Raw genomic sequence first — 26,730 nt, forward strand, 5'->3', positions numbered from 1 at the left:
AATGAATTACATTAGAGTTGGAATAAAAGTAAAAAATGGCGCTTATCTGTCAATTCAACAAACATTATCAGGTTTACTCAAGTTTATATAAATCACACAAACATACCAGGATAGCATATAAAACGCAATTTCTAGAAATCTGTTTTACATCGAAACGAAATACAATAGCTCAGACTACGTTCATGTTATGTAAAATATGTCAAAACAAAAAATTGCAATTGATGAAAATATAAATTACAAAATTAAGAATGAAGTTTTTCAAAAATTGCGCTTTATACAACACGATATAAAATTGAAATTTCCATGTCAATTAGTCGCGAATCGCGATTCATCAACACAACTGGATAAACATAAGGCAATAATACAACCGCGATACAAAAAATATATCGCAAAATGTTGCGTTCTACATCTACCGTCTACATTTCGTGCGATCTCCGTACAATATATGTATATCTACATTTTCTTTAGGAATAATCCTTCATACAAGCACCGATATGTCAAAATGGACTAATTTTCACCTAAAGAACTACATTTTTTTCATTACATCTTTTAGAATTTTTTACACTTCTAGGGACAGGCGAGCGTGTTAATTGATTTTAAACAATATGAATATAACAAAAAATTATAATCGTCTATAAAATAAAAATATCATTATTTTTGAATAAAAAGTTTGTTTGCAAAGTTTTGAATTTCCTTTCAAAAATATTTCCAAATTATATCCAATAAGAATATTTTAGGATATACATACTTACAAACAAATAATAAAATTATAGTTGATTTAAAATGTTTTTGGGGTTATAATTCTATAAATATTATATTCTTATAAAAATTAATAATTCACGTTAACTATTACCTCAATAAATTGACAATTAATTAGTGTGAAAATTATCTTTTTTTAAATTGGAAAATTTGTAAAATTATCTCATGTTTTAAAATATGTGGCCTATAAAAGTATTTCTGAACATTTTAAAACATACCATGATACAAATGAATTTGAATTACATCTAAAGTAATGTTTTACCAGCACTTAGTTGCATTTTCACAATACCTTTAATAATAGATTTTTTTTTTCTTTTTTAACACTGAGTATTTAGAATTCACAATAATACAGAATTAACTGTTATAATGTCACAACGCAATTTATAAGTATGAAATTAATGATGTAACAAAACTTTTAAAACATACAAGTATTCTAATCATAACAAAGAAGCTTATATCTAATACACTGGAGACCTCAGTATGAACACTAACCTGTCACAAGAAAATATGACCTTGAATGACGCCTGTATGTTTTATTGTCCCTTTCACACCTAACTTGGCAAGTTGGTGTGAAAGGGATGAAGGAATATACAGGCGTCATTCAAGGTCATATTTTCTTGTGACAGGTTAGTGTTCATACTGAGGTCTCCAGTGTATTAGATATAAGCTTCTTGTTCATAACAATATGAGCTGACATGAGCTGCCAAAACATGAGTAGGCAAATAAAACCATGGCACAGGTATAATTAAAATTAAGGGTAAAATATAGACTTAATAATTTCCATTGGGACGGGGCTAAAAATGAAATTAATCATAATACAGATAATAAAACAGTTATGATAAATTATAAAAAAAAAATTCTTAGCTTGTTGGATGTTTGAATTAATTTAATCTTAAGATATGTGTAGTTTCCAATTATTTTTTGTTATTTTGTCCTTTCTAAACTTTTAAACATCTGGAAAAAAAATTATAGCACCGTCCCGTAAATACGAAAGTATAAGTACATAGCACAATTCAAAAGAGGATTTTAATGGTAGTTAAATCTACATTACCCTGGTATATGGGGGACGATTCCCATTTTTACTTCGCTTACAGCCTTTCGTTATTTATTGTCCATACCTCCGAAATTAATAGGAGCGTCTAATTTAAATCATACATTCGCATTGTCAGTCAAAACGATTCATAATTACTTAAAATATAACTACGCCTTAACGCTTTTTAATCCAATTATTTGAGAAAATCGTGTGAAAAATGTGTTGTTCCTTAAAAAAACTTGATACTATACAATGAAGCACTTAAAGCTTGTAATTGTGCTTATTATTCTATATTATGACCACAAATTACACCTTATTACAAAATAGCCAAAAAACACATACAGACGTCAAGACTGACAATACTTAACACTAAATTTTAACACAATTTACGACAAACTGACTGTAATAAATAACAATTCCTTACATTTTCGCCCCTGGCAATTGCTTGTACAAATTGAGATGTATAAATTTTCATATACATATTTATAACAAGTCAGGGTGGCCACTAGCAATAGTGTACTTTACTGATTTTAAAGTTTGTTCATATGTTTTCATGGTCATCTTAGTACTTCTTAAACGTACCACGTTAATGACCGATATTTAAAATTAAATATACAAGTCTTAATTACATAACTATCCCCCCTTTTCAAAATCTCTACCATCATAGCTCTATCTTACTTCCACTAACAATTATTATTGGAAAAGACAGAAATCCATCAACAAACTTCATTTTTTCCAAATGCAGATTAAACGTCCGCTATTTAAATAAAATACCTAATACATTACAAAGTTGACAAAAAAATAGTACGTAATATCGGCCAATCATAGACAAAACATCACTGACCAATCACAATCAAGACATTTTTACACGTAAATCAAATCATCTATGCGTTCATCTTTTGCAATTTTATGAAAACACTATTAAAGCCGATATCAAAATGAACAATACCACAGAACTTAACTTTCATCAAGCAAAAATGCCACCCTAATCCTGCCAAAAGTTCTAACCAATTGTTTACCAATAAAAGTATTTATTTAATTCACAAAGCGCCTATATCCGGGTACAAATGTGGTATTCCAGATCCCGTTTCTCTATACTGTAGTGGGTCAGCTCTAAATTCAACGGATTTTAGCGCCATGTGGCCATATATTTTGGTAAATTTGTCGATACAGGCCGATCTTTGTGACATGTGCTTCGCGTCGGCGGATAACATTTCTGTGTTTGTACACTCGGGGCATTTGAATTTCTTTCGTGGTGTCACCTGAAAATGTAAATTTGTGTAATTAATTCTATATTAAAACTAGCTGCTCCGCGCGGTTTCACCCCCGTGGCTCCTCTCCTGTTGGTCGTAGCGTGATGATATATAGCCTATAGCCTTCCTCGATAAATGAGCTATCTAACACTGAAATAATTTTTCAAATCGGACCAGTAGTTCTCGAGATTAGCGCGTTCAAACAAACAAACAAACTCTTCAGCTTTATAATATTAGTATAGATTTAATTGGTGCAATTGTCTAATTTAGAACTCTTGCTGAAACTTGAAGCACTACTAATCAACACCTTAATATAGAGAAATATTAATTACTAGTTAAGGTGACAAATTGTACGTTTGAGTGCAATTTACCTTAATTAAATAATTATCATTAAATTTGCAAGCAAGTACACTGGGATATTTCTACTTGCTCAAAATATCACTCGATATGGTCAATATTTATTCAATCAAATCAAATTTTATCGACTTCTTGGCAATTCTTTTCGGTAGTAGCGACCTTTCGACCTTTTAATCGGTAATTGTTATAAAAGGGTGACAACTCATAAACACGTAAAAGTTTCCATCTTAATCTTAATATTTATATTATAAAGGCGAAAGTTTGTAAGTATGGATGTATGGATGTTTGTTACTCTTTCACGTAAAAACTACAGAACCGATTACAATGAAATTTAGCACACATATAGAGGGTAACTTGGATTAACACATAGGATAGTTTTTATCCTGGAAATCCCACGGGAACGGGAACTATGCGGGTTTTCCTTTGCAAACGCGGGCGAAGCCGCGAGCGGAAAGCTAGTAAATAATAAATCATAAAACGAGTTGAGTATGAGTTTATATATATTATACAAATTTTACCTTAATAGGTGCTTTCCTCGTAATATTAGCGACCAGGAAGTTCATAGCGATATCTTCGCAGTTGAAGTTATCGTCCACCCACTGACGTATCTCCGCCGGCATCTTGTACGTGTAGTACCACGACCAGATCTTGTGGTGGAACGCGGCGCCCGTTAGCACCTGCAAATAAACATTTATATGAAAACTGACATTTAATATTACAAGTATACCGATAAAAAGACGTGTGTCACTCGGGGACTGCCGCGGTAAAGCTATTGCATGCTATGCCTTCAAGCCACACCTCCGCCCGTCGGAGTGGGGAGCGTGAGGTTTTTTCGTTACGAAATTTCTAGATTCGGTCCCCGCGCTCAAGACCTGCGATAGAAGCTATGCAAAAGCTTAAAAATGTAACTCTAGAGTCTAGACAATACAATATTTTACAACTTATCATACTACTAGGACTGCATTTACATAAGCGACTACGAATTGGCAGAAATGATTAATTAGACTAACTCGAAATAATCTGTCGACGATATTATATCGTACTTATAATTTAATTTTTCACGTACGGGCACATACACTGTACAGTTCTGTCTGTTTAAATTCCCAGTAATGTTCTATATTATGTTTATTTGAGTTGGAACCACCAAAACTCTTCACGTAAAAACAACTGAGTCGATTTAGATATGATATTATTCTCAATTTATCAGTGAGCAAAATTGCAGGTTTCTACCCGCAATTTTGTGCATAACGTCGAAAACATACTATTTTGACTAATTTTGTGCCCTATATCATGTATCAACTATCAACTATAATGTAATATATTAGTGTCTGTTTTACACGCTTTTTCCTTTCTCACTCAATATAAATCAATAAGTCCTACGTCACATACTCACACACGGGTTCAAAATGTTGCCACAACAATACCATAAATTCCGTAATACATTCCTTACCATAGATATCTGATTGGTCCACTCGCTATGATACTTCCACGAGCTTGTGGTATTGTCCCACACGTGCAGTCGCGACGGGAACCCAACTATTCTGTCGGAGAACTCCCGCCATACGTCAAAACTGAAATATGCAATGCACAAAGTTTCATTTAAGAAATGTTATTAATTATTTGCAAAGTAAGAGATTTCACTGGCACTGTCAAAACTTCTTATGGATAACGTTCTTGGGGAATTGTTAATAGTAAGGTAACGAAACTATGTTTGAAGTAGACGTATTTTATAAAAAAAATTATCAGTGTTTATTATTTATGTCCTATCAAAGCGTCCAATAACTTAATTTCAATTACTATAAATGATGGCAGAAATTAAAACTTACCCAAACTCCAATTCATCTGGCGTCAACATAATAATATCGTCGTCTATGGTCAACTGACACTCCGTCTCTATGTCGTCGTAGGGGAAAAACCTGTTCGATAGCTTGTTCTCTTTGGTTCGTATGATTTTCAACGGCTTGTTTATTACCGGCCATTCGGAGGCTGTAAAAAGTAAAATATAATATTATACATCTTTTATTTCATCATAATCATTTTTTTTTTTTACTGTAGGAACGGAAGTCTGTGTTTGTTTTATATTTTATGAGTTACACTAAATAAAATACAATTAAATGGTTTCTTCCAACTTTTTTAATTAAATTTTAAAAGGATTGGCTAATGGCTATATTATGTACTTCAGTTTCAGGTTTAAAAATTAATACATGAAAAATGAGAGAAAAGTCATGTAGATCGTCAGATAGCTAGCAAGAGAATAAATTGATAACCAATTTTTCCTGGGATTTAATGCTGATAGATTATACATATACAACCGCCTACTCTATTTATATTTACTAATGAAACTCAATTTATTTAACTATTTATGTAAGTATAAAAGAAATAACAAACCCCAAACTCAGTCTCCCGAAACAATGACAAAATATCACTACATTTCTCAGAAAAACAACGTACAAAGGTAAATTATTCTATCATTATCGTTATAAAATACACAAAAAAGCGCTTAAAACATTTTATTCTATTGCACCGGCGTAATTACAAGTACGTCATTATGCATTGTCCCCTCTTCACGTCCGCGTCTCCAACACAAGTGTATGTAAATAGTAAAAAACTCAACTGAACTTTCTTCATTATTTTTATTACAGTCGCGTTTTATGTCTTCATTAAGATTATTCTTTGCGATTTATGTCGGCGAATTTTTTTATCTGTGTTTAACATTATTTTATTGCTGAATAGCTGATTATTCCATCGATTGTGTTAGGTAATTTATTTTTAATTCATATTATATTTTATACATAGATGTGTCTTTATCGACAGTCCCGTCTTAATCGATCCAGCCATATAAAATTGGACGGAATAGGTTGGCCCTACTTAGCTCTCTGATATTTTTATTGAAGTGAAAACTTCTTTAGCGGCGTTGAGCACTTTTTCTGTAATGGGTATAAAATCGTCAGGACACCTGATCGAAAAAGCGAAGACGGCCGCGGCGCGGCGTTCGGAACCGTACGATAATTATTATCGTACAAACACGATAATTTGGTGCCTACGTACGATGTTGGTACGATAGCATAGTATTATCGTACGCTGATTGTACGATAATTTCTATCATGCAAAATTCGAGAATTTATATTATTTCACTCATACAAATATGTACTAAACTTTAACTTAAATAAAGTAAACTTTTTAATGTAAAATAATTATAATAGTTTTAACCCAGATAAGCCTACTGTCCTATATTTAGGACAGTAGAAATAAAAAAAGATATCAGAATACCCTCTTTATCTAAGACTATTTTAGTCTTATGATTTGCAGTAAGAAACGTGTCAGCTTTATTAGAAAAAATAAAAAGACAGTTATTTTAACAGTTTTTACCTTATATTTTACCTTATAAGTGTGTAGTAGAAGTGCGTTGCAGACATGGCAAATGACAGCCGACAGGTATGTATAAAAAGTTATATTTTACTCGTGAGTTGTTTTTTTCTGTGTCAATATCTAGTTGATAACCTTAACTTTTGTACTAAATAAATATTCTAGCAAAATAATATAAATAAATTACGAATAACTTGTTACAAATACTAGCGTACTATATATAGGACAGTAGGATAATATACATGATTTTAGTACAATAATACAACTTTTTCTTTACAGACCGTTAGCTGCGCATGAAATTTTAGATGCTTTAGAAAATGTTTCTGATAATGAAGAAGATTATAGAGAACGTCTGATATGTATTCTACCTCCTCCTGTTGATCCTGACTGTCTCACTGACGAAGATTCGGGTGAAGAAGATAATGTAACTTCGAATAATTTGCCACGAAACATTCTGCTTCAACCGGCTGAAGTAATGATTCAAGGGCAGATTATGGTGAGTGATACAGAAGAAGAACCTTCTGATTCTACAGGTCGAACTAAACGTAGGCGTACCTACGCATGGAGAAAACGGGACTTGGCAAAAAATCCCGTGAATTGGCCAGATGTTCAAGGCGCTTGCCAAGATAAGCGCCCAATTGAGTGGTTTGAAAACTTCTTAGATGAAGATGCTATTTCGTTGTTGGTGTCAGAGAGCAATAAAATATATGCTGTCAAAAAGAATTTGCCTGGAGACATAACCACTGAAGATATGAAATGTTTCATCGGCATATTGTTGGTTAGTGGTTATTCATGGCTCCCCCGTAGAAGAATGTATTGGGAAAACCCCCCTGATACAAATAATGAATTCATCAGCTCGGCTATGACTAGGGATAGATTTGACTTTATTTTTCGCCACCTTCATGTCAATGATAATCTGGATTTGCAAGACAAATACACAAAAGTACGCCCCCTAGTTACACTTCTAAATAAAAAGTTCTTAGAGTTTTCTCCTCTTGAAGAGCATTACAGTGTAGATGAGGCCATGATCCCCTACTATGGTAGACATGGCTGCAAACAGCTCATAAAAGGTAAACCTATTAGGTACGGGTTCAAAGCTTGGGTTGGTGCTACACGGTTAGGGTTTGACACGTTGCAAGAAATGTGGTGTTGGAGTGTGTGTCAAGTGTTTTGAAATATATTATTCATAAATAGTGTTAATCTAGTAAATTACATATAACATATAACAATAATCAATAGTTATTTAATAAACTACACTTTTTGATTACATTCTGTTTTGTCATAAATGGTCTTTTATTTCCTCTTATTATCCTACTGTCCTACATATAGGACGGCTGTTTCCCTGAAAGCCTTACACTTAATTTTTTTTTCATAATTTTTTTTATGTTGCATAAGGTCTAATAAACTAAATAATGTAACTTTTTTCAAAATTTTCAGAAAATTTTAGTTTCAGGCTTATCTGGGTTAAAGTGTTTAATTTTTAATGTAATATAAATTGTCATGTGGTTACGATAGCGCAATAAATGAATATTGTATTCTACCACATAAATGATAATACTTTTATACTGATAACGCAATTGGTACAAAATTATTCAATAGGTAACCATTCCAAAATATCAAACATGCTCAACGAGTTTTCACTTCTGCCGGCACTCCCGGAGTGCAACCCGTCTTTTTTTTTGTTACCATTAGATTAGTATTGTGTAGTAGAGCCTTTAATAAAATAATTTAATACAAAGCTGGAGAGTTTGTTTGTTTGTTTGCTTGAACGCGCTAAAGGAAGAATAGGTAAGATATCCCACCAAAAACATAAATGTAAAAATTGGACTCCAAATGGTTCGTGTAAAATTACACATGGCTGCTGCTCGTCAGTTCTCTTCTCTTGAACTCGGCTTGACACGCTGCCGCATATCTAGATAGAGTCCACCTATCAAGGAAGACTATGCTAGGCTTATCCTCACATATAAGACCACAACAGCGGCCCATTAAGAGAGCAATCCGGGTAAAACCGCGGGGCTAAGCTAGTGTTAGAATAATTTGGAGTAATTATAAATGTACATATTCCACGTCCGTATTGGTAAAGGTAACGAGATATAATTACAAGAAGGAAGCAGGGTAAGGTATTTGTGCGATGCTTTCACAAATCACGACAATACATACTTTTACATATTTGTGAAAAACGACATTTGCCAATATGGCATGATAGTATTCGCGGTGAAAACTGTGACACAATCGATTGTATTTAAAGATATTTTATTAATCTGCTCATGCAATACCTAGGTACATAAGAATTGTGAGCATTTAAATTATTTATCGTTCTTGCTATTAAACGATCTCGTTCATAAGAACTAGGTACTTCAGATTCGTTAGCGGAGTTAATAACTATTAAAAATATTATGTTATAAACTTCGTGTGTTCTGGTGATTAATTTATGACAAATGTGTAGATATTTATTTGTTTATCAGTTGTCTTGTTCTTGTCCTACAGATTTTAGAGAATATCCAAGTTTTGCATAATAATAATAATCACTCCTTGCCGATTTCGGCTACGGCGACTGCTAATTATTGTCAACACGGCGGGTCAGCCCTTTCATGCGCACGTAAATGGCTGATGTAGCCAATTTTGGCTAAAAATGTGCGGTTACATTTGGGGCACGTCAAAACACCACCGCAATAATTATAATTGATTGCCGCAGGTGGTCGGGCTTTGAGCTCATCGCGTTTGGCGTCTAGCTCTCTGCAACGTATCTCCTCAAAAGCGTTGATGTTTTGCTTAAGAAGGTGTCTCCATTTAGATCGATCATTAGCCAATGCCTCCCATCTGGAGGAATCGATCCCACATTTTTTCATGTTCCGCTTTAGAACATCCTTCTCCATTCTTCATCCAAGTTTTGCATAGTTTAGTATTAGATAGAGTTTTCCTGAAATTTATTTTAATAGATACCTACATATTAGTTAGCTACTACTCAAATATGTTTATCCAATAATCCAGATATGATGAACTCGCCGAAACTCAATGCGGTTCCCTTTGGAATCCGACATTGTACATATAGCATTCCAACTATAGGAAAATGGATATTACTTAACCGCACCCTCATATACATTGTTTTATAGTTCATATGTTATTAAATACGATTCTAAGAACTATTTCACAAAGCAGTTCTTATGACTCAATTACTTACATCAGTTTATGACTGGACTATTTCGTTACAAGCGAAGACAAGCTATCCATTAATAAGCTCTTTCATATAATATTCCTAAAAGACCCCTAATAGATTAGTCATAAAGACAAATCCATCTATATTAATAAGGTTAACTCACACCGCCGTAAAGAAAACGTAACACGAAACTATGTACATAATTAATCGAGTGATCAATTATACATCTGAAGGAGAAACTTAATTAAAACGAGAAATGTTTCCTTTGGAATTATTGATAGTCCATTAGGGTAGGGGATACTTACGCCTAGCCGGCTAAGTCACGAGACTTACGTTACAAAAAGGCTTGTATAATTAAAAAGCCGCCCAGCTACGATACTATTTTGAAACGTTTTCAGTAAGAGTGCACTCAAGGGCTGAACACTTTTACAGCTCGCTTTGTACCCGACATACGAACAATGCCTTGTTGACCACCTGTTAGTGACTGCGCTTAGACTCAAAGCGTAGTAGTGGAAGCTGTATGGAGCTTTAGCGCAGGCTTTAGATTATGAGTCGAGGGAAAACGGCATGCTGAGGTACATAATATTATGATGGAATAACGTAACATTTCATTACTGGAGAATACTACAAAAAGGTAACGACGGATATATTAGATAATGTTTTGGTTCGGTACCTACAGGTAATATAAAAATGTATTGATCTTTGTAGATTTATTATCATGCATAAATAACCTATTTGACGGGCTGTTACGTTATTGTTTCGCGGTGCAAAGAGATCTCGTATGCTTTTAGAAAAAGTGAAATATTACTTCATAAATTTAAATCAATTTTTTCTTGAATCATAACAGGTTTTTTCACATTAGACAGTTTCAGAGTGGATCTTATGAATAATGTAAGTTGCATGCCAAAATAAATACAACCAAAATTAATCGTGCAATGAAATTAATACCACGCGATAGTAGAGCCACGTTCGACGTATAAATTAATTCGTGAACACTTTACATGGCACAAAGCATCGAAAAACATTCGGACATTATCATCACATTGCACATTCAAAGACAAAACAGCGCCGATCTCTATTGAAAAAACATTGAAAGTGTATTTAGATTGATAACCAATTCGGTAGAGCGCAAATAAAAAACGTTCGTAGTGCGTGCGAAATAAAACAGATATTGGCATCTCAATATTTAATTTCACTCTCAACACAATATCGCATGTACGATGGACAGTTATATTACACGCTCTGTTATTGTTTTTCAAACAGCGTATTATTTAACACCATCCTTTTCAGTATCCAGCGTAATAAATAACGAGAAAACATCGAATGGAAGTGCTTAATCAAATGTGAAATTTAAATAATAAATAACATTATACCATGGTATATGGGTAGTTCGAAATAAGATACGAAATCGCATGTTTAAACCCATTTATAGAGACATAAATGGAACTTTATTAATTACTTATTGTTGTATCGCACATTACTCATGTTTTACACTGAATATTACAATTTATATTATATTCAACTTGTGCATGTACGGCATGTTACCTTTTTTTACTTTATATTTGTATTAATATTCATTTTATAGATAATGGAGATAACGACGCATCAGTCATCTGTGCGCACTCATTGCGAATGGACGCTAACGAGGTCTCTGTAGCGGGGGCAATGACCCCTGCGCGCGCGCCGGTTCAAAAAAGTGAAGCTGGACGTAATATTGTGAAATGTAATCAATGTAATATTGTAATTAGTGAAGTTTTGTCGTTTATACAGAACAAAATTGATATAATGGACAATCAGAGTCTTATACAGATATGCAAAAGTGGTTTTTCTGAGGAGGATGTAGCATGTGCAAAGAAGCTGTTATATCAAGCCATTCCAAATAGCAAGCGTATAATCAACAGGAAGAATAAAGGCAAATCTGAAAGGGAGTTGGCTGATATTATAGACCTTTTCAAACAAACAGACCCGGAACTCATACCGGTATTCGTTGCTCGTGACTTGCAGAAGCTTCCTCCACTTACCTTCGATCACGTAGATGTGACAAATTTGTTAAAAAACATCATAATATTACAGTCAGAAGTTAAGTGCATTAAAGATAGCTACGCAACTATAAGTCATGTGGAGGAATTATTTAACAGAAAAAGTGAATCTCAACACCGAGAACGCTCGTCTGTTGAAAGGTCAGAAACTAATATTAATAGAAAACGAGGTGCTTTCGTATTAGATGAGAGCAATTACGTTAATTTAAGTGATAGCGAATATAGTGAATCTCATAATGACTTGCAAAATACGGAAATAATGAATGCCGAAGTGACACAGAACAGTAGGTCAATGACCGATGCCCCCACTGTCGCCAAGCAAGGTTCACCGTCTCACTTGTCATCGCACGCTCTCACTTGCGCAGCCAACTTAGGCACGCCCCTCTCTCGCGCGCGTGACATGGCGTGTGCGCAGCGAGTGGAGGCCACTGCGGTTTCGACAAGCCGTAATGAAGTGAATGAGGTCCGAGTACTACACCCCGCGAAACATAATGCAATCTCTGTTTTGCAAAAAGGGAATTTGGGCTTAAATACATGTGAGGAGGCTAAGTCTTGGGCGAATACTGCGAAGGATGGAGAGTGGAAAAAGGTAGAACGCCGGAAAAACTATAAATCCGTAAATAGATTTATTGGTAATCAGGGGAAGGGTGCAATTATTCCCGACAATAAGTTTAAGGCTGCAGACATAAAAATACCTTTTTATATTTATAATGTGGATATGGCAGCTACCTCGAAGGACATAGCCGATTATGTATTGAGTAGGACGCAAGTAATGATAACACCTGAGAAAATTAGTATGAAGAAAAGCAAGGGATATGAGGCATACAAATTTCTTATACCTAGAGTGAAACTACCAGTTTTTATGAATGAAAACATATGGCCGGAAGGTGTGTCTTTCCGGCAATTTATTGAATTTAAAAAAAAAAAAAAAGCTTTAAATGGATAAGCCTGTTAAGTTAATAAGTTTTAATTGTAAAAGTGTTACGACTTCTGTTGACTGTATCAGACGACTGTGCGCCACTGCGGACATTATCGCACTGCAGGAGACGTGGTTGTTGCCACATGATCTGGCCTTTTTGGGAAACATACACAACGACTTTGCATTCACCGGAAAATCGGCAGTGGATACGGCAGCAGGTGCACTTCGTGGTCGACCTTATGGAGGTGTAGCACTTCTGTGGCGGAAGAGCCTGTTCTCGTCGGTTAGTGTTGTAGTGTGCAATAGTGTTCGTATCGCGGCAATAAAAGTGAGTTTGTGCGACAGAGATATGCTTGTGTTTTCGGTTTATATGCCTACCAACTCCAGTGATAATCTCGCTGAGTTTACTGACTGCTTGAGTGAAATCACAGCTATAATCGATAGCAATAGTATAGAAACTGTTTTTATGTTGGGTGACTATAATGCACATACTGGCGAGCTATTCCATACTGAGCTACTTCAGATCTGTGAGGAACAACAGTGGTTATGTGCTGATATTGAGTGTTTGCCGAGTGACTCATACACTTTTGTGAGTGACGCGCACGGGTGTAGGCGCTGGCTTGACCATTGTATTACGACAGAGGCCGCGCAACAGACACTAGTTAATGTTAAGGTATTGTATGATATATATTGGTCGGATCATATGCCTTTAGAGGTAGAATGTAATCTAAAGTTAATTACACCTAATATAGTATTACCAAAAATTAACAGTAATAACATTGTCTGGGGGCAAAGAGACTCGACTCAGATAAGTATGTATGAGAAAATGTGTAATGAGGGTTTACGGGAAATAGATTTTCCGCACGCATTTAGTCACTGTGCAGACAATTACTGTAGAAATGTGAACCATCATATTGTTCTGGATGAGTTATACAATAACATAATATGTATTCTCCAACAGTCTGCTGAGTGTAGTGCGGCGGCGAATAAGCCCCGAAAGTATAAACCTGTGCCAGGGTGGAATAAACATGTAAAAATAGCCTACGAGGAGGCTCGCTTGGCTTTTCAGGAGTGGCAGTTACGTGGTAAACAAGATACAGGTATGGAATATAATAAGATGCGTGATACGCGGAGACATTTCAAAAATAAATTAAAATGGTGTCGTAATAATGAAAAACAAATTAAACTAAATTTAATAGCTGAAAATCATAAATCTAAGGATTTTGTTACTTTTTGGAAAAACGCGAATAAACTGCATCCTAGGTCGAGCCTCCCCGTAAGTGTTGGTGGTAAAAATGATCCCACACATATCGCAAATATGTTTGTAGACCAATTTAAAGTGAAGCCCTTGGCAAATTCCTCTGTTGGTAATGTGACGCAGGAGGTGAATAGCGTTGATGTGAGCATGGCGCGGGGATTGAATTTATCTACTAAAGATGTCAAGAACGTTATTAAAAAATATGGTTAGAGGCAAGTCCCCGGGTCATGATCATCTTAGTGTCGAGCACCTTAAGTATGCTGGCATGCACTTGCCAAGAGTATTGTCAATGTTTTTTAGACTGTGTGTGAGTCATTCCTATCTGCCCAGTGCACTTATGCGAACTGTAGTTATACCTATTATTAAAAATAAAACCGGTGATGCTGCTGATCCCAGTAATTACAGACCAATATCCCTGGCAACGGTCATAGCGAAGGTGCTGGACAGTCTGCTCGATACATACATGGCCCCCAGGATTGACTTGCATGACGCACAGTTTGGCTTTAGGCCTGGGCTGTCGACAGAAAGTGCCATTATGTGTTTAAAGCGGACTGTCCGGTACTATACGGATAGGAAGACGCCCGTTAATGCGTGCTTTTTGGATCTATCCAAGGCTTTCGATCTTGTGCCTTATGACCAGCTGTGGGATAAGCTAAGAACTGAAACAAAAGTAGATTTTGAGGTCACGTCATTACTAAGATTCTGGTATGAGAACCAAGTTAACAATGTAAGGTGGGCAGGGACTATGTCCGAAGAATATAAATTAGAATGTGGGGTGAGGCAGGGGGGAATCACCTCCCCTCGCCTTTTCAATTTATATATAAACCAGCTGATTGTTGAGCTCAGCAATACTGGTGTCGGCTGTCATATTGACGGGGTTGCTATGAACAACATCAGTTATGCGGATGACATGGTCTTGCTGAGCCCATCAATCAGTGCATTAAGACGTTTGCTGAAGGTCTGTGAGAGCTATGCGTTGACTCAGGGGCTTAGGTATAATGTCACTAAGAGTGAATTACTTGTTTTCAACGGTGGTGGCAGAAGATACTTAAATGTGCCTTGCATCTCATTAGCAGGTACACCCTTGAAGCAAGTCACAAAGTTCAAATATCTGGGCCACTGGGTCACTGAGGATCTGTGTGACGATTTAGATGTAGAGAGGGAGCGCAGGGCGCTGTCTGTTCGAAGTAATATGTTGGCCCGTAGGTTTGCACGGTGTTCTTACGACGTCAAAATGACGCTTTTTCGAGCCTACTGTCAGACTTTTTACACCTGCAGCCTTTGGGTCAAGTATACACAGAAGGCATACAGCGCCCTGCGTGTGCAATATAACAATGCCTTCAGGATGCTTGTTGGGCTGCCGCGTTATTGTAGCGCTTCTGGTATGTTTGCCGATGCTAGAGTGGACGATTTTTATGCCATAATTCGCAAACGATGCGCTTCTCTCCGGCACAGAACAGATACCAGCACCCACGGCATGTTGAGGGCACTTAGTGACCGGTGGGACTGCCCGATGCTTGGTCGATGGGTGAGACTGCACACACAGGTCGGCTCTAGATAGGTAGTTATTAATGCGTGCTTTGTTTCTGCGGCTGTCTGACTGAAATGATTTTTATTAACTGTTATTTAATTAATTAGAAATAAATGTTTATTATATTTTAATTTATTGATTTTAAAATAGTAATTTTTTCGATTTATAATATGTATCTAAATTTAATGTTTTTGGACATGATTTATCAATGATTAATTAACTAGAAATGAAGTATATTATATTTTAATTTTTGTATTATAATTTTTGACATTGTTATTAATATGCATGTTTGTTAGATGATAATTTTTGATTCATATGTACCTAAATTTATTCACTATGGACTTCATGTGTCTGCAAATAAATGATTATTTATTTATTTATTTATTATTTATTATTATAATGTTTCAGTTTCTGAACAAAAACGAGATTACGGACGCTATAAGTTACTAGTTATTATTCTGTGATTACGGTAATATTTTCTCATTTGTATGTTAGTTTACCTTGATACCTAGGTATACCTAATGTTATACGTATAGGCACACAGATAAATAAGATTAATTTACGTTTCCCTCACAGAATATACTACTAAGTAATAATACCTATACGTTACCTGCTATCTTACATACAAGACAGAAGTACAATCACGTCGATCCACTTTATCTAAAAGAAAATCCCATACACACAACTTACCCGGCGGCGGTTGCAGCTTCTGATTATTCCATACAACGAGGATTTTCGCTAAACTCGGCGTTCGCACCAATTTTCTTATAAGCGTGAACAGACTTTCAACGCGGTCATATGTTAGTATGACAGCAGTGAAGCCGGGCGCTTTCGGGGCCGTCTCTGGTAGAAACAGCGGGTTCACTGGTCCGTACTAAAAATAACAATATTTTTGAGCATTGGAAATGTATGAATTTCGATGTCGAGATGCATCGATATTATTATTTGGCTAGGGCACTTTTATCTATGGATTGAAAGGTTTGTAATATACCTATACCTAGGTAATAAATACTTAATGCTAATACTATGTGGATTTGGTGACAGATACAGAACAATTCTATTAAAATCCTAGTTATCTAAAAGTTTTTTGTTTACATTGTTTTTCGATACTATCATGAAAATTATATTCAAGAATAGATATTGCGTTACTAATAGCAACACAAAAAATATAAAAAGACCGCCAATACTAAAACAGTAAATTCTGAATACATTTTTCGACTATAGTTGCGCGCAGTTTATAGGATCAATATAAGGAAAACAATGGACATCGGCCGAATCATATAAAATGTAAATCCGCACGTTTGCAGGCTGTCGATGCAACTACGTCATAGCCACGTAAAAACGAAAGGTTTTTGAACCCTATATATGTATCAAGCTATGTCAAATTAATATGAGGTAAGTACTAAAATAATTGTGTTCTACGTAATTTTCATTTGACATCATCTGCATGCTAATGAGATGAAAATTAGGTAACATAATACAACGAGTTAGGACTTAGATGAGTTACATGAAATCGTACGTGTTACTTAGTTCTTTATACATAGTTAAACACAAAATTTCACATGAATTTCACTGAACTGATTTACACTCTACATTCGTCACTCGTCAGTTCGGTAGATTCCAAGACAAGAATATTTATTATTAGGCAAAATATAAAGCTTCTTATAAACATCACGATATCATTTTAAAGGGATCTAAAGAATTTATTACTTTTTTACTAGTTGGCTACAAAACTAGAATACGTGAAGGCCAGTTTCCCTTCTGGGACGTGAAGCAGATGCTTTTCAAATGTTGAACTGATCTATTTTAAAGTAAATAGCTATTTAGCTTTACATAGAATGAACTTTTTCCATTAAATTTCGTATACATATAATACTATATTTAAGTTTATTTATGACTAGCTTCCGCCCACGACTTTGTACGTGCATCCCCGTTTTTCCCCGTTCCCGCAAGAATTTCGGGAAATCCTTTCTTAGGGGACGCCTATGACATCTACCTGCATGCCAAATTTCAGCCCGATACGTCCAGTGGTTTGGGCTGTGCGTTGATAGATCACTATATCAGTCACCTTTGAGTTTTATATATATATATAGATTAAAATTTTATCGCCAACGGCGTAAATGATTGATCAGTAACATAGAACCTGAATTTTTAGTATTCATATTTAAACACTAACGAGGATGATAATAAAGAATGTTTGCAATTAAAATAATTATAACTGTTTTATTATCGGCCTTTGCGGTTGGAATTCCCTAGAGAAATGCTCGCATTATCTTTGAATACAAAAAGGTTATAATTTCATTTCGAATTAGGTTACGCCACTTCAAAAGTAGGTGAACTTAAGAAACGTTAAATGCCACGGAAATATATTCTAGGCTATCACAATGCCATCATAGTGGTGTCAAAGCCGCCTTCGCACTCGCCAACGAAAACGAGGGGCAACAGAGAGTAGTCGTTCAAACGAAAGCTGCACACAAAAGAATCACTCTCAAGGCACTGAAGAACGACTAGATTGAGTAAAATGAGCAACTCTAGCTTCGATCCTTATTTGATATACAAAGAAATGCTTCGCTCTAGCAGAGCATAAACTCTTTTTGCTAGGATAATCTTCAGTACAGTCAGCAATGATGTATCTGTTATGCCTCAATAGATATTTCGATTTGCGTAATAGTAACATGTTATATCTCCTTAAAATCTATCAAAGTAGCATTTACGAATATAGGTACCTACTATTTGTATCAAAAGATTCATATACGAAATTTTATTGTATTACAATGTTTGCAAACTCTGTCAATCATAATAATAAAGATAGGAATGAATGGAATATGTATGTCGTACTCGTATATAAATCTGGAATTACCTCCCGCTTTCCGTCGTAAACCTGTATGCATTTATATGTGAGCATATTTAAGATAACAGCTAACCTAGAATTTAATCTGCGCTACATGTGTGATAAGGGCGGGTTAATCAGATAGTTTACGATACATTTTTAGGAAAACATTATTATTCTCAATAACTACGACTCTTTGTTAAAGCGACGATCAATAGGAGTATAATAAGATACTCGACAACAAAAGAAATAAATTAATGAGGTCCCTACTTTCTTAGCATTTTATTTAAATGAATCCCATTATAAGTGTCATACGCACAGAAATGTTCATCAAATTTCGTAGAAAACAAAAGCAAAAAACTTATAGTAACTATCCGGTCCTATTGAATTTTTCTGACTACATTGTAAAAGAAAAAAATAATTTAGTGATAAGTAATTTAAGCCATCGGGTCCGATATAGGGTGTCAAGGTATACTTTGTCCTAAATAAACATTAATGACCGACGTTCAATGATTAATTTGCCTAAATTAAATGGATCCAAGAGTAAACAAAAACTAGATAGTTACTTTGGTTTTATATGAGGGTTGCATAGTTCTTTCGATAGGTTTTTATAATTATGCTATAAATTAGTTTTTTGTAAAGTCTAACTCTACGAATTTACGCATTTATTTCTCTTCAATTATTTTTAGTTTAAATAAATCGGCTTTAAAATTATTCGGTTGTATTACTAACTTTTTCGCATTAATCATTATCAAAATATTGATATAAAACCCTACACAATTTTCTTAAAATATAGTAATATAGTAGACTATTATGGGATATTTGTGAAATAAATTTAATTCTAAAAGGATCTAAATGCGAAACCTTTGCCGTAAACTTAAGCAACCAGCCTACTGTCTGTCTTTGTTCCCAGTAGACGTAACGGTAGCTCTAAAGGCACAAATATTGCATACGTAAAATATGCAAATTAATACCTACATGTCTCGTCAAAAGTCCTTAGGAAAGTCTTAGAAATCGTCTTCTATACATCGATCGATTGATAAAGAAACCAAGGAACATTAGAGCAAATTATAATAAATAGAATATTTCGCTAATTATTTAATCAGTGTTAAACTGTACGCTGCCTTTTAAATATACCTTTCAGTCACGGTATTGTATAATCGCATGCAACTTTTTCCAAGTAATATTATCTGTTTTAGAATAAAAACCACGGGCTGAAACCAACTCAGGGTGAAGGTCGCGCGTTCATATCGTGCAAAACTTTGCTAACGTTTTCTAAAGATTAAAAGCTTATTATTGAGATAAATGACTATTATGCTTCTATTATGGTAGAAACAATACTATAACACAATTTAAATAATGCTCTTTATTTTATAAAAACTGTATTAAATGAATTTTATTTTGATTAAAATAATGAACATTGCTTTTCTTCATCATTGATTGATTCATTGATGATCTTCCAATTGAAATTAGAGTACCAGTTGCACCTAGATCTTTACTCACAATTGATTTTATTGTGTAATAGATGTTTGGTGAATATTAATTAAAATCCCTAAAACTACATACTATGTTCATGTTATGTTTAACAAGAAGCCTTGAATTGAAATGACTTCTGCTAACCATAATCCCCTATTCAGTTTTTGTTCTACTATTACTTAAATATTTTAAAGTTATTCAAAAGTTATTTTTTTTTAATTAATGAATCATTGGAAAAATGAATTACAAAAATTCCTAAATACATATACTATAACATAAAATACACAAAATTAAATTACTTCAAAAATATGATTTATCAAGAAAAAATAAATTAGTGTTTAAAACTTACCAAATGCTCTGGCATGTTCCAGTCCTCATACATTCTCGCGGACAATGGAAACACTTTTTCATTAAAAATTTCCAACATGGTCATTGTAATTTTTTCTATGCTTGCAAAATATCTTTCATAGACCCATCTCAATTGCCAATATAATTCCCCACGCCTCTCTTTGCTCACTGAATGCACGATTTTTAATAAATTCTTTATATTATCTTCTGGTACAAAAATTGCTATTCTGTTCCAGTCTATATGCGAGTTAAATGGCATGACAATTGTGTCTGCTATTATTATTGGAATGCATTGTGATGCTATGACATCGAGAAGCACAGCCTGGATCAATCTGGCACTTCGTACGACAAGACAGAATAACCCATTCTTTAAAACATCTGGATATGCAAACATTTTGCCTGTTGTGTACTCACAGCGCATTCTATGATTGTTGATATCGCTCTTGCATCTATCCAATAGTAGTAAATCATTCGATGATGATGCAATACCTTGTAATTGAGCCAAATAATCTGTTGGTATGTTGGTCTGCGTTGATACTATGAGATAATCTTTTTGTTTAGGCTGTGTGCTATCGATAGAGTACGCTATTGGACTGTGTAGGGGCAGTGATATGTCGAAACCATATCTAAAGGTCCATGTATCAAATCCAGAGCCTGCTATAATGGCTTTGCTTGTGTTGAGGTCAATAACTGTATTGTAGTTTGGAGCAGAGCCGGGGACAAAATTAAATATGAGATGATTTTCTCCATTGTTCCAACTATATGGGAAAATTATTTGATTATCAATTGTAAATTAAGGTAAAATAAATACTTATTTCTTAAAATTAGCTTATACAATAAAAGGTCTTTATTTGTGGGCTATATGTTGTTGTTTGTAAATGTGTGGAAAATAGAGAAACGTGAATATGAAATGGTAATTTGTATGAGGTTATAGGGGACATATTCCTAGATGACAAAATAAAAAAAGGAAATACATAAAGAAATCAGTTTAGTTGAAGTTTTTAGACCATATATATTGATTTATTGGGTATGTCTTCAGGTTTAGGCCATGGTTTAGAGAACTTAGTTATTTTTTCTTGCTTGTCAGAAAATTCGATTCAAATAAATAATCTTAGGCTGGAAATATTGGATTCATATTATTTCAATCCGCTATAATGAAAAAACGAATGATGAACGCGAAAAAATGCAAGCTTTTACTGTAAATATACTTTGTGAATAGCATTTACATTTTTATAGTTCATATGAAATGAAAATTTAATTGTTAAAAAACATATTGTTCTATAAATTTTAAAATAAATATATCTATATATATATAAATCGTTAAATAATATGTGAAAATAATTATTTTATATTCTGTAAATAAAGCTATAAAAAAAATGATTATTGAAAATTTTTCTCATGTAGGTTTGTACCTATTAATGTATTTTTTGTTTAATTTCTCGGAACACTTTTTAATTATTTCATTTCATTAATGAAAAAATTACTTACTGTTTTAATGACTGCAGAATTTGTGACACATGCTTATTTGAAAAACGATTTTGATTCAAAGTATCTATGCTTGGTATTAATAAACAGGCCTCGTCAGGATTAGATGTATAATATTTACTATTTTTTATTGTGTCTAAAATTTCATAAAACTCTCTAGAAAACGATGATATTGCTTTCCCATCTTCAGTTCTGTAATCTCGTAAAGGGTAAATGTAAATCGTTATCTTATCGTGGCCTCCTCTTCCACATTTGTAGACATTAAAGCAATTCCAATAAGTGCAATTCACAGCGCGAGGCTCCGAAAAAGGATACTCGTTTTCCAGTTTTACAACAGGCAAGTTCACTGCTTCCAAATTCACTGTTTCGTGGAATTCTGTACGCGGTGTACTTCCAGCAAAAACATTAAACACTACAGTAAACACTAATGATATCACTATAAACAATAGTAGACCGACGAAGAACCTATGATACAGAATTTTCCTATACGATTTATACTTCGAATGCTTGCTCGTTTTCAGATGCAAATCCGCAGCCATTTGTAATTTTAACTATTAAATTAGTACTCTTAATTTATATATGGCACCCATTATTAGGTACATGGATAATCTCTCATTCAAAACTTCATGAATTTATAAAACACTGTACAAAGCTGAAGCTTCTCATTAATTTGAGAGATGTCTAATGTCGACTGTCGAATGTCGATACATCGATGACACGAACGTCTGAGTTCTGACAAAACGTTTGACAGCTTTTTTTTTTAAATAATTTATTCATAACCATGGATACAAGTCCTTCAGTTGCAATGTAACGCGTTTGACGGCTAGAAAGTCTACTTGCCATATTTGATGTTTTTGTCCTACTAGGTAAAAAATATGCATGTGTTTAATATTTTAATGTTTATGATTCGTAAAATATTAAATAAGTTATACATCATGATTAATTTACTTTAAAATCAATAAATATCACATGATATCACATAGGTATGATATTTGAAACTCATTGGTTTATTGTTACTAATTGTGAACGCAGCTATAAGTCAAAACGTAAATATGTAAACTTTCTTGTTTTCATGTCAGTTTTGTGTTGTGCGTAGTTGTGGTTCCGTTTCTGATGGCTTAATTAATTTTATTATTATTTTATTTTTATATTCCGGTTAAATATTTCGGTTTGAGCTTGACCCAAGATGGCATTGCTACCCCCTGACCCAGTTTATACAATCCGAAATGTCGATAACGTGCCGGTTTACTCTTTGGCGTTTAACTTTCTACCCGGCGGTCTCGAGAGGTTACTAGCCGGTTCAAAGAATGGATATGTTTATGCATACAACCTTCAGGTGAGATCTCACGATCGAAGAATATTGAGTTCTATTTACGCCTAACATATAACTGCGTCACAAATTGAAATATGAGGCACTTAAACTGGTACCATAACGCTTTGTTTACTACCCTCGATTTGCGACCTAGAAAAACAAGTGTTCGTCTTTGTGCGTTATTGCCAATATTTGAATAGAGTTTAGAAAATTTTATAATTTTAAATAAAATCATGTTGATGATTTTACTTCTATTTCTTTTCTTGCAATATTATAGCTAAATATTAGAAATAGACAATTTCAAATTATATGTAGATGATTGATAGGCTGATTCATTAATAGGTTTTTTTATGTTAATTGTATTCTTATACTTTTCTGTTTACAGACAAATCGAGTTCAGCAAAAAATCCAAGTCGGTCAAGCTCCCATTCTTCATCTTTTACACACTGACGATCAGTTAATTACCCAGGAAAAGGGTGGAAAATATAAAATTTTTAATTTAACAAACACTGGTTATAAAGTAGCATACAATATTGACATTGACTATCCTGGTTTTTGTCGTTTTGAAGCCAACACAAAACTCAAAGTGCTATATGTACCTGATATGGAATCCAAAATAAACATCTATAATTTTTCTGGTGAAAAGATTGGATATTTGAAGCCAGAAACACAAGAGCCAAAGCTTGGAGATCCAATGTGCATGAAGTATATAGAATTAGCCTCTGATAAAGCTCACCTACTAGTGGGTTATGAAGCTGGATGGCTTCTTCTGTGGGATCTCAACACTAGTCAGTGCATTGGTAAACTTCAAACAAAAGAATGTCCGATGTCAGTGGATTTCTATATGGAACAACAAAGGGGCATAATCGGAAATGCCTCTGATGTGATACAAGTATTTAGCATAGGAAGAAAAGACTTAAGCTTGGCCCACGGTACAGACATAACAATAAAAAATCCCGGAATTAATAAAGTACAGTCCCGTTTGGATGGAAAAGTTTTTGTTTCTGGTGGCTGGGATGGCCATATTAGAATCTTTTCTTGGTTTTCTCTTCGGCAACTTGTTGTGCTCACTGAACATAAGCGAGCCATACAGGATGTTGCATTCTCCAATCAAAAAGTATCAATGTGGAATGCAAACATAATGGCAGCTGGAGGACTTGATGGAGTTATAACCCTCTGGGATTTATACAACAATAAAAATAATAAGTAATAAACGCAGCTTCAGCTTTAAAACATTTCTCTAATTAGAATTGTAGCAACTGACGAACCAAGTTGAATGATTGATAATATAAAATAATTGTTCTGTTTTCATAGCTTCACTACAACCTAGCTGCCTGCATTGTTATTTTACTATGTCAATCATCAAATTGAGATTTATAATTATTCAGCTGCATATAATCTCCCGCATTATTTTCATTTTTAATTTTATTAAAATGTGTTGATTTAAAAACCTCATTTGAATATTACTCCTTTATAACATTTGTATTGAATTGGATCTCATTTATAATTATTATTGCAGATAAAATTAATAAAAAAATTAAGTACAATAATTTGAATTTGACATTGTGGCCAAGCTGGTAGATTAAGTTTAATCTTGTTACAATAAACCACAAATACTGATGCCTATTTTCTGGAATTTTATTGAGTACTGTTTCCATTTTAATTATTAAAGGTATTTGATGAACTTAAAATGTTTTTCATTTCATCATGTTAGAAAATAATATACTATGTACTAATAAAACCAAAAACCTATTGTAACTGAAAATTCGTTCTTTAAACATTTTTTTTTTTCATAATATTCAGTTCCGTTAGTGGTCAGCTACCTATCCTAAAGGTGCAGAGCCTCTGAATATTTTATTTATATCTTTTATTCTTTTCAAATCGATTGATGGAAGCTTTAATCATTAGCAAACATAATTATTTTCTAAAAAAACAAGTTAACTTCGTCAAATTGTCAGGTAATAAGTAGGTACCTACAGTATGAGGATGTGATTGTGGAATGTTGTCTAAGGGCATTGAAACTTTCTGGCATATCAAACCCGCCGCCATTTTGATTTTTTTTCAAAATCGCGGCGCACGATTAAAGTGCTAGGCTCAGAGCAATAAACCTAGTGCTAGGTATGGAAAGAGGATACATAGACAAACAAAATATGTCTAATAACATAGTACCCTAAAGCGTCACATTACCGAGATATTTGGAGGTAAATAACAGTTTATTGGAAGAAAGTAGGTAGATTCATTACATAAAAACATACATACATTACATAAAAATGTAAGTAATGTAATGAATACCTACTTTCTTCCTGTAATAATAATAATCTACCTGGGAGTGATTAGTTGGAGATAATATTATGCATATAGACACGTAATAAGTCTATTTTTAGTGTTTGTCGTACTCATAAGTGAATATTTACCTCCAAATATCTCGGTAATGTGGCGCTTTAGGGTACTATGTTATTAGACATTTTTTGTTCGTCTATGTGTCCTCTATCCATACATACCACTTTAATCGTGCGCCGCGATTTTGAAAAAAAATCAAAATGGCGGCGGGTCGATATGCCAGCGTCCATACAAAAAGTTTCAAACCCCTTAGCTGTTATGATGTTATTGTTACGACGCATGTTGTTCCTTATCAACGACTGTCCCAAATAGGCCAGATGATAAATAATTTACAAGTTGATAGCTATTAGTGAACGCATCAAAGAGCACCTATCTCCGCAACCGCATGTCAGGATAACTAAAGTTATGTACCTACTTAGGTACATTGGTGAAGAAAATATACAGAAATAAGGTACATATGGGGTAATTCCGGCGACATGGTAAATATGTATATGTTAAATTAATTCGTAACTAGGTAGTGATTGATAAGCAAATATGGATAGGTACATGTTAAAGTAAAACCTATACACTTATACAGGGTGACTGGTAATTCGACGTGATCCTTCAAAGGGGTTATACTAGCGGTCATTTGCAACAAATTAAGTCCAGATAACCAGGGGTCAAAAATGGATGGTTATTGAGCTATGACGGATTTTGATATGAAAATTTTCTGCCTTTTTAACAAAAACAATTAATTATGAAAAAACTACTAACTACACTGTTAAGTGTTAACATTCAATTGATATTTTTTTGAAAGCCGATTAATGAGCGATCAGTTTAAAAAAGAAACTTGCCCAAAACTTGCATCACCTCAAAAAGAAAAGGGTCATAGCTCAATAACCATCAATTTTTGACCCCTGGTTAGCTGGACTTAATTTGTTGCAAATGACCTCTAGTAGGTACTATAACCCCTTTGAAGGATCACGTCGAATTACCTCTAAACCTAATAAACACAATTTTTCGAAATTACACCAATGCAATGCACTAGAGATTCTAGAATGTAGATACTTTTTTCTTATGAGCTCATTGGATAGTCCATTTGCAATTAGTTTTTTTTTTTCAAGTCTTCAAGTCATTACTTATTAGGTACCACTCTTAGTGAAAAAATCTGAGGTAGAGTTTTACTGTAAAGTGCCTATGTATTTACCAAGTATGTTTCGACAATAGATATCAATTATTATTTCAGGTGGAAGCCAGTAAACTGTTATTACGCATCTGTTTACGTGAA

At 34.1% G+C, this 26,730-nt stretch overlaps 2 protein-coding genes across 2 annotated transcripts; one reads left to right on the plus strand and one right to left on the minus strand.

The window, feature by feature from the left end:
* Window positions 1-1,324: 1,324 nt before the first annotated feature.
* On the minus strand, window positions 1,325-22,503 carry LOC123696746 (exostosin-2). Its single transcript, XM_045643111.1, has 7 exons — window positions 21,815-22,503; window positions 20,328-21,084; window positions 16,363-16,546; window positions 5,229-5,388; window positions 4,853-4,973; window positions 3,921-4,079; window positions 1,325-3,054 (listed from the first exon to the last, which is right to left on the minus strand). Exons 1-7 carry the CDS (start codon window positions 22,348-22,350, stop codon window positions 2,833-2,835), a joined length of 2,139 nt encoding a protein of 712 aa, XP_045499067.1. The 5' UTR covers window positions 22,351-22,503; the 3' UTR covers window positions 1,325-2,832.
* Window positions 22,504-22,872: 369 nt separating this feature from the next.
* Window positions 22,873-24,814, plus strand: LOC123696888 (guanine nucleotide-binding protein subunit beta-like protein 1). The gene is made up of 2 exons (XM_045643270.1): window positions 22,873-23,147; window positions 23,509-24,814. The coding sequence occupies exons 1-2, from the start codon at window positions 22,998-23,000 to the stop codon at window positions 24,331-24,333; spliced, it is 975 nt and encodes a 324-aa protein (XP_045499226.1). The 5' UTR covers window positions 22,873-22,997; the 3' UTR covers window positions 24,334-24,814.
* The last annotated feature ends 1,916 nt before the right edge of the window (window positions 24,815-26,730 follow it).

This window comes from Colias croceus, chromosome 13 (assembly GCF_905220415.1).
Source record: "Colias croceus chromosome 13, ilColCroc2.1".
NCBI classification, from domain to species: domain Eukaryota; kingdom Metazoa; phylum Arthropoda; class Insecta; order Lepidoptera; family Pieridae; genus Colias; species Colias croceus.

Bases quoted from the DNA above. Each gene is read 5' to 3' on its own strand.
- LOC123696746 (XM_045643111.1), bottom strand. From the start codon at position 22,350: ATGGCTGCGGATTTGCATCTGAAAACGAGCAAGCATTCGAAGTATAAA. The intron at 21,085-21,814 runs GTAAGTAATTTT...TTTCCCATATAG, and splicing joins ATTCTGCAGTCATTAAAACA to TTGGAACAATGGAGAAAATC. The intron at 4,080-4,852 runs GTAAGGAATGTA...GTTTATTTGCAG, and splicing joins GGACCAATCAGATATCTATG to GTGCTAACGGGCGCCGCGTT.
- LOC123696888 (XM_045643270.1), top strand. From the start codon at position 22,998: ATGGCATTGCTACCCCCTGACCCAGTTTATACAATCCGAAATGTCGAT. The intron at 23,148-23,508 runs GTGAGATCTCAC...TTCTGTTTACAG, and splicing joins TTTATGCATACAACCTTCAG to ACAAATCGAGTTCAGCAAAA.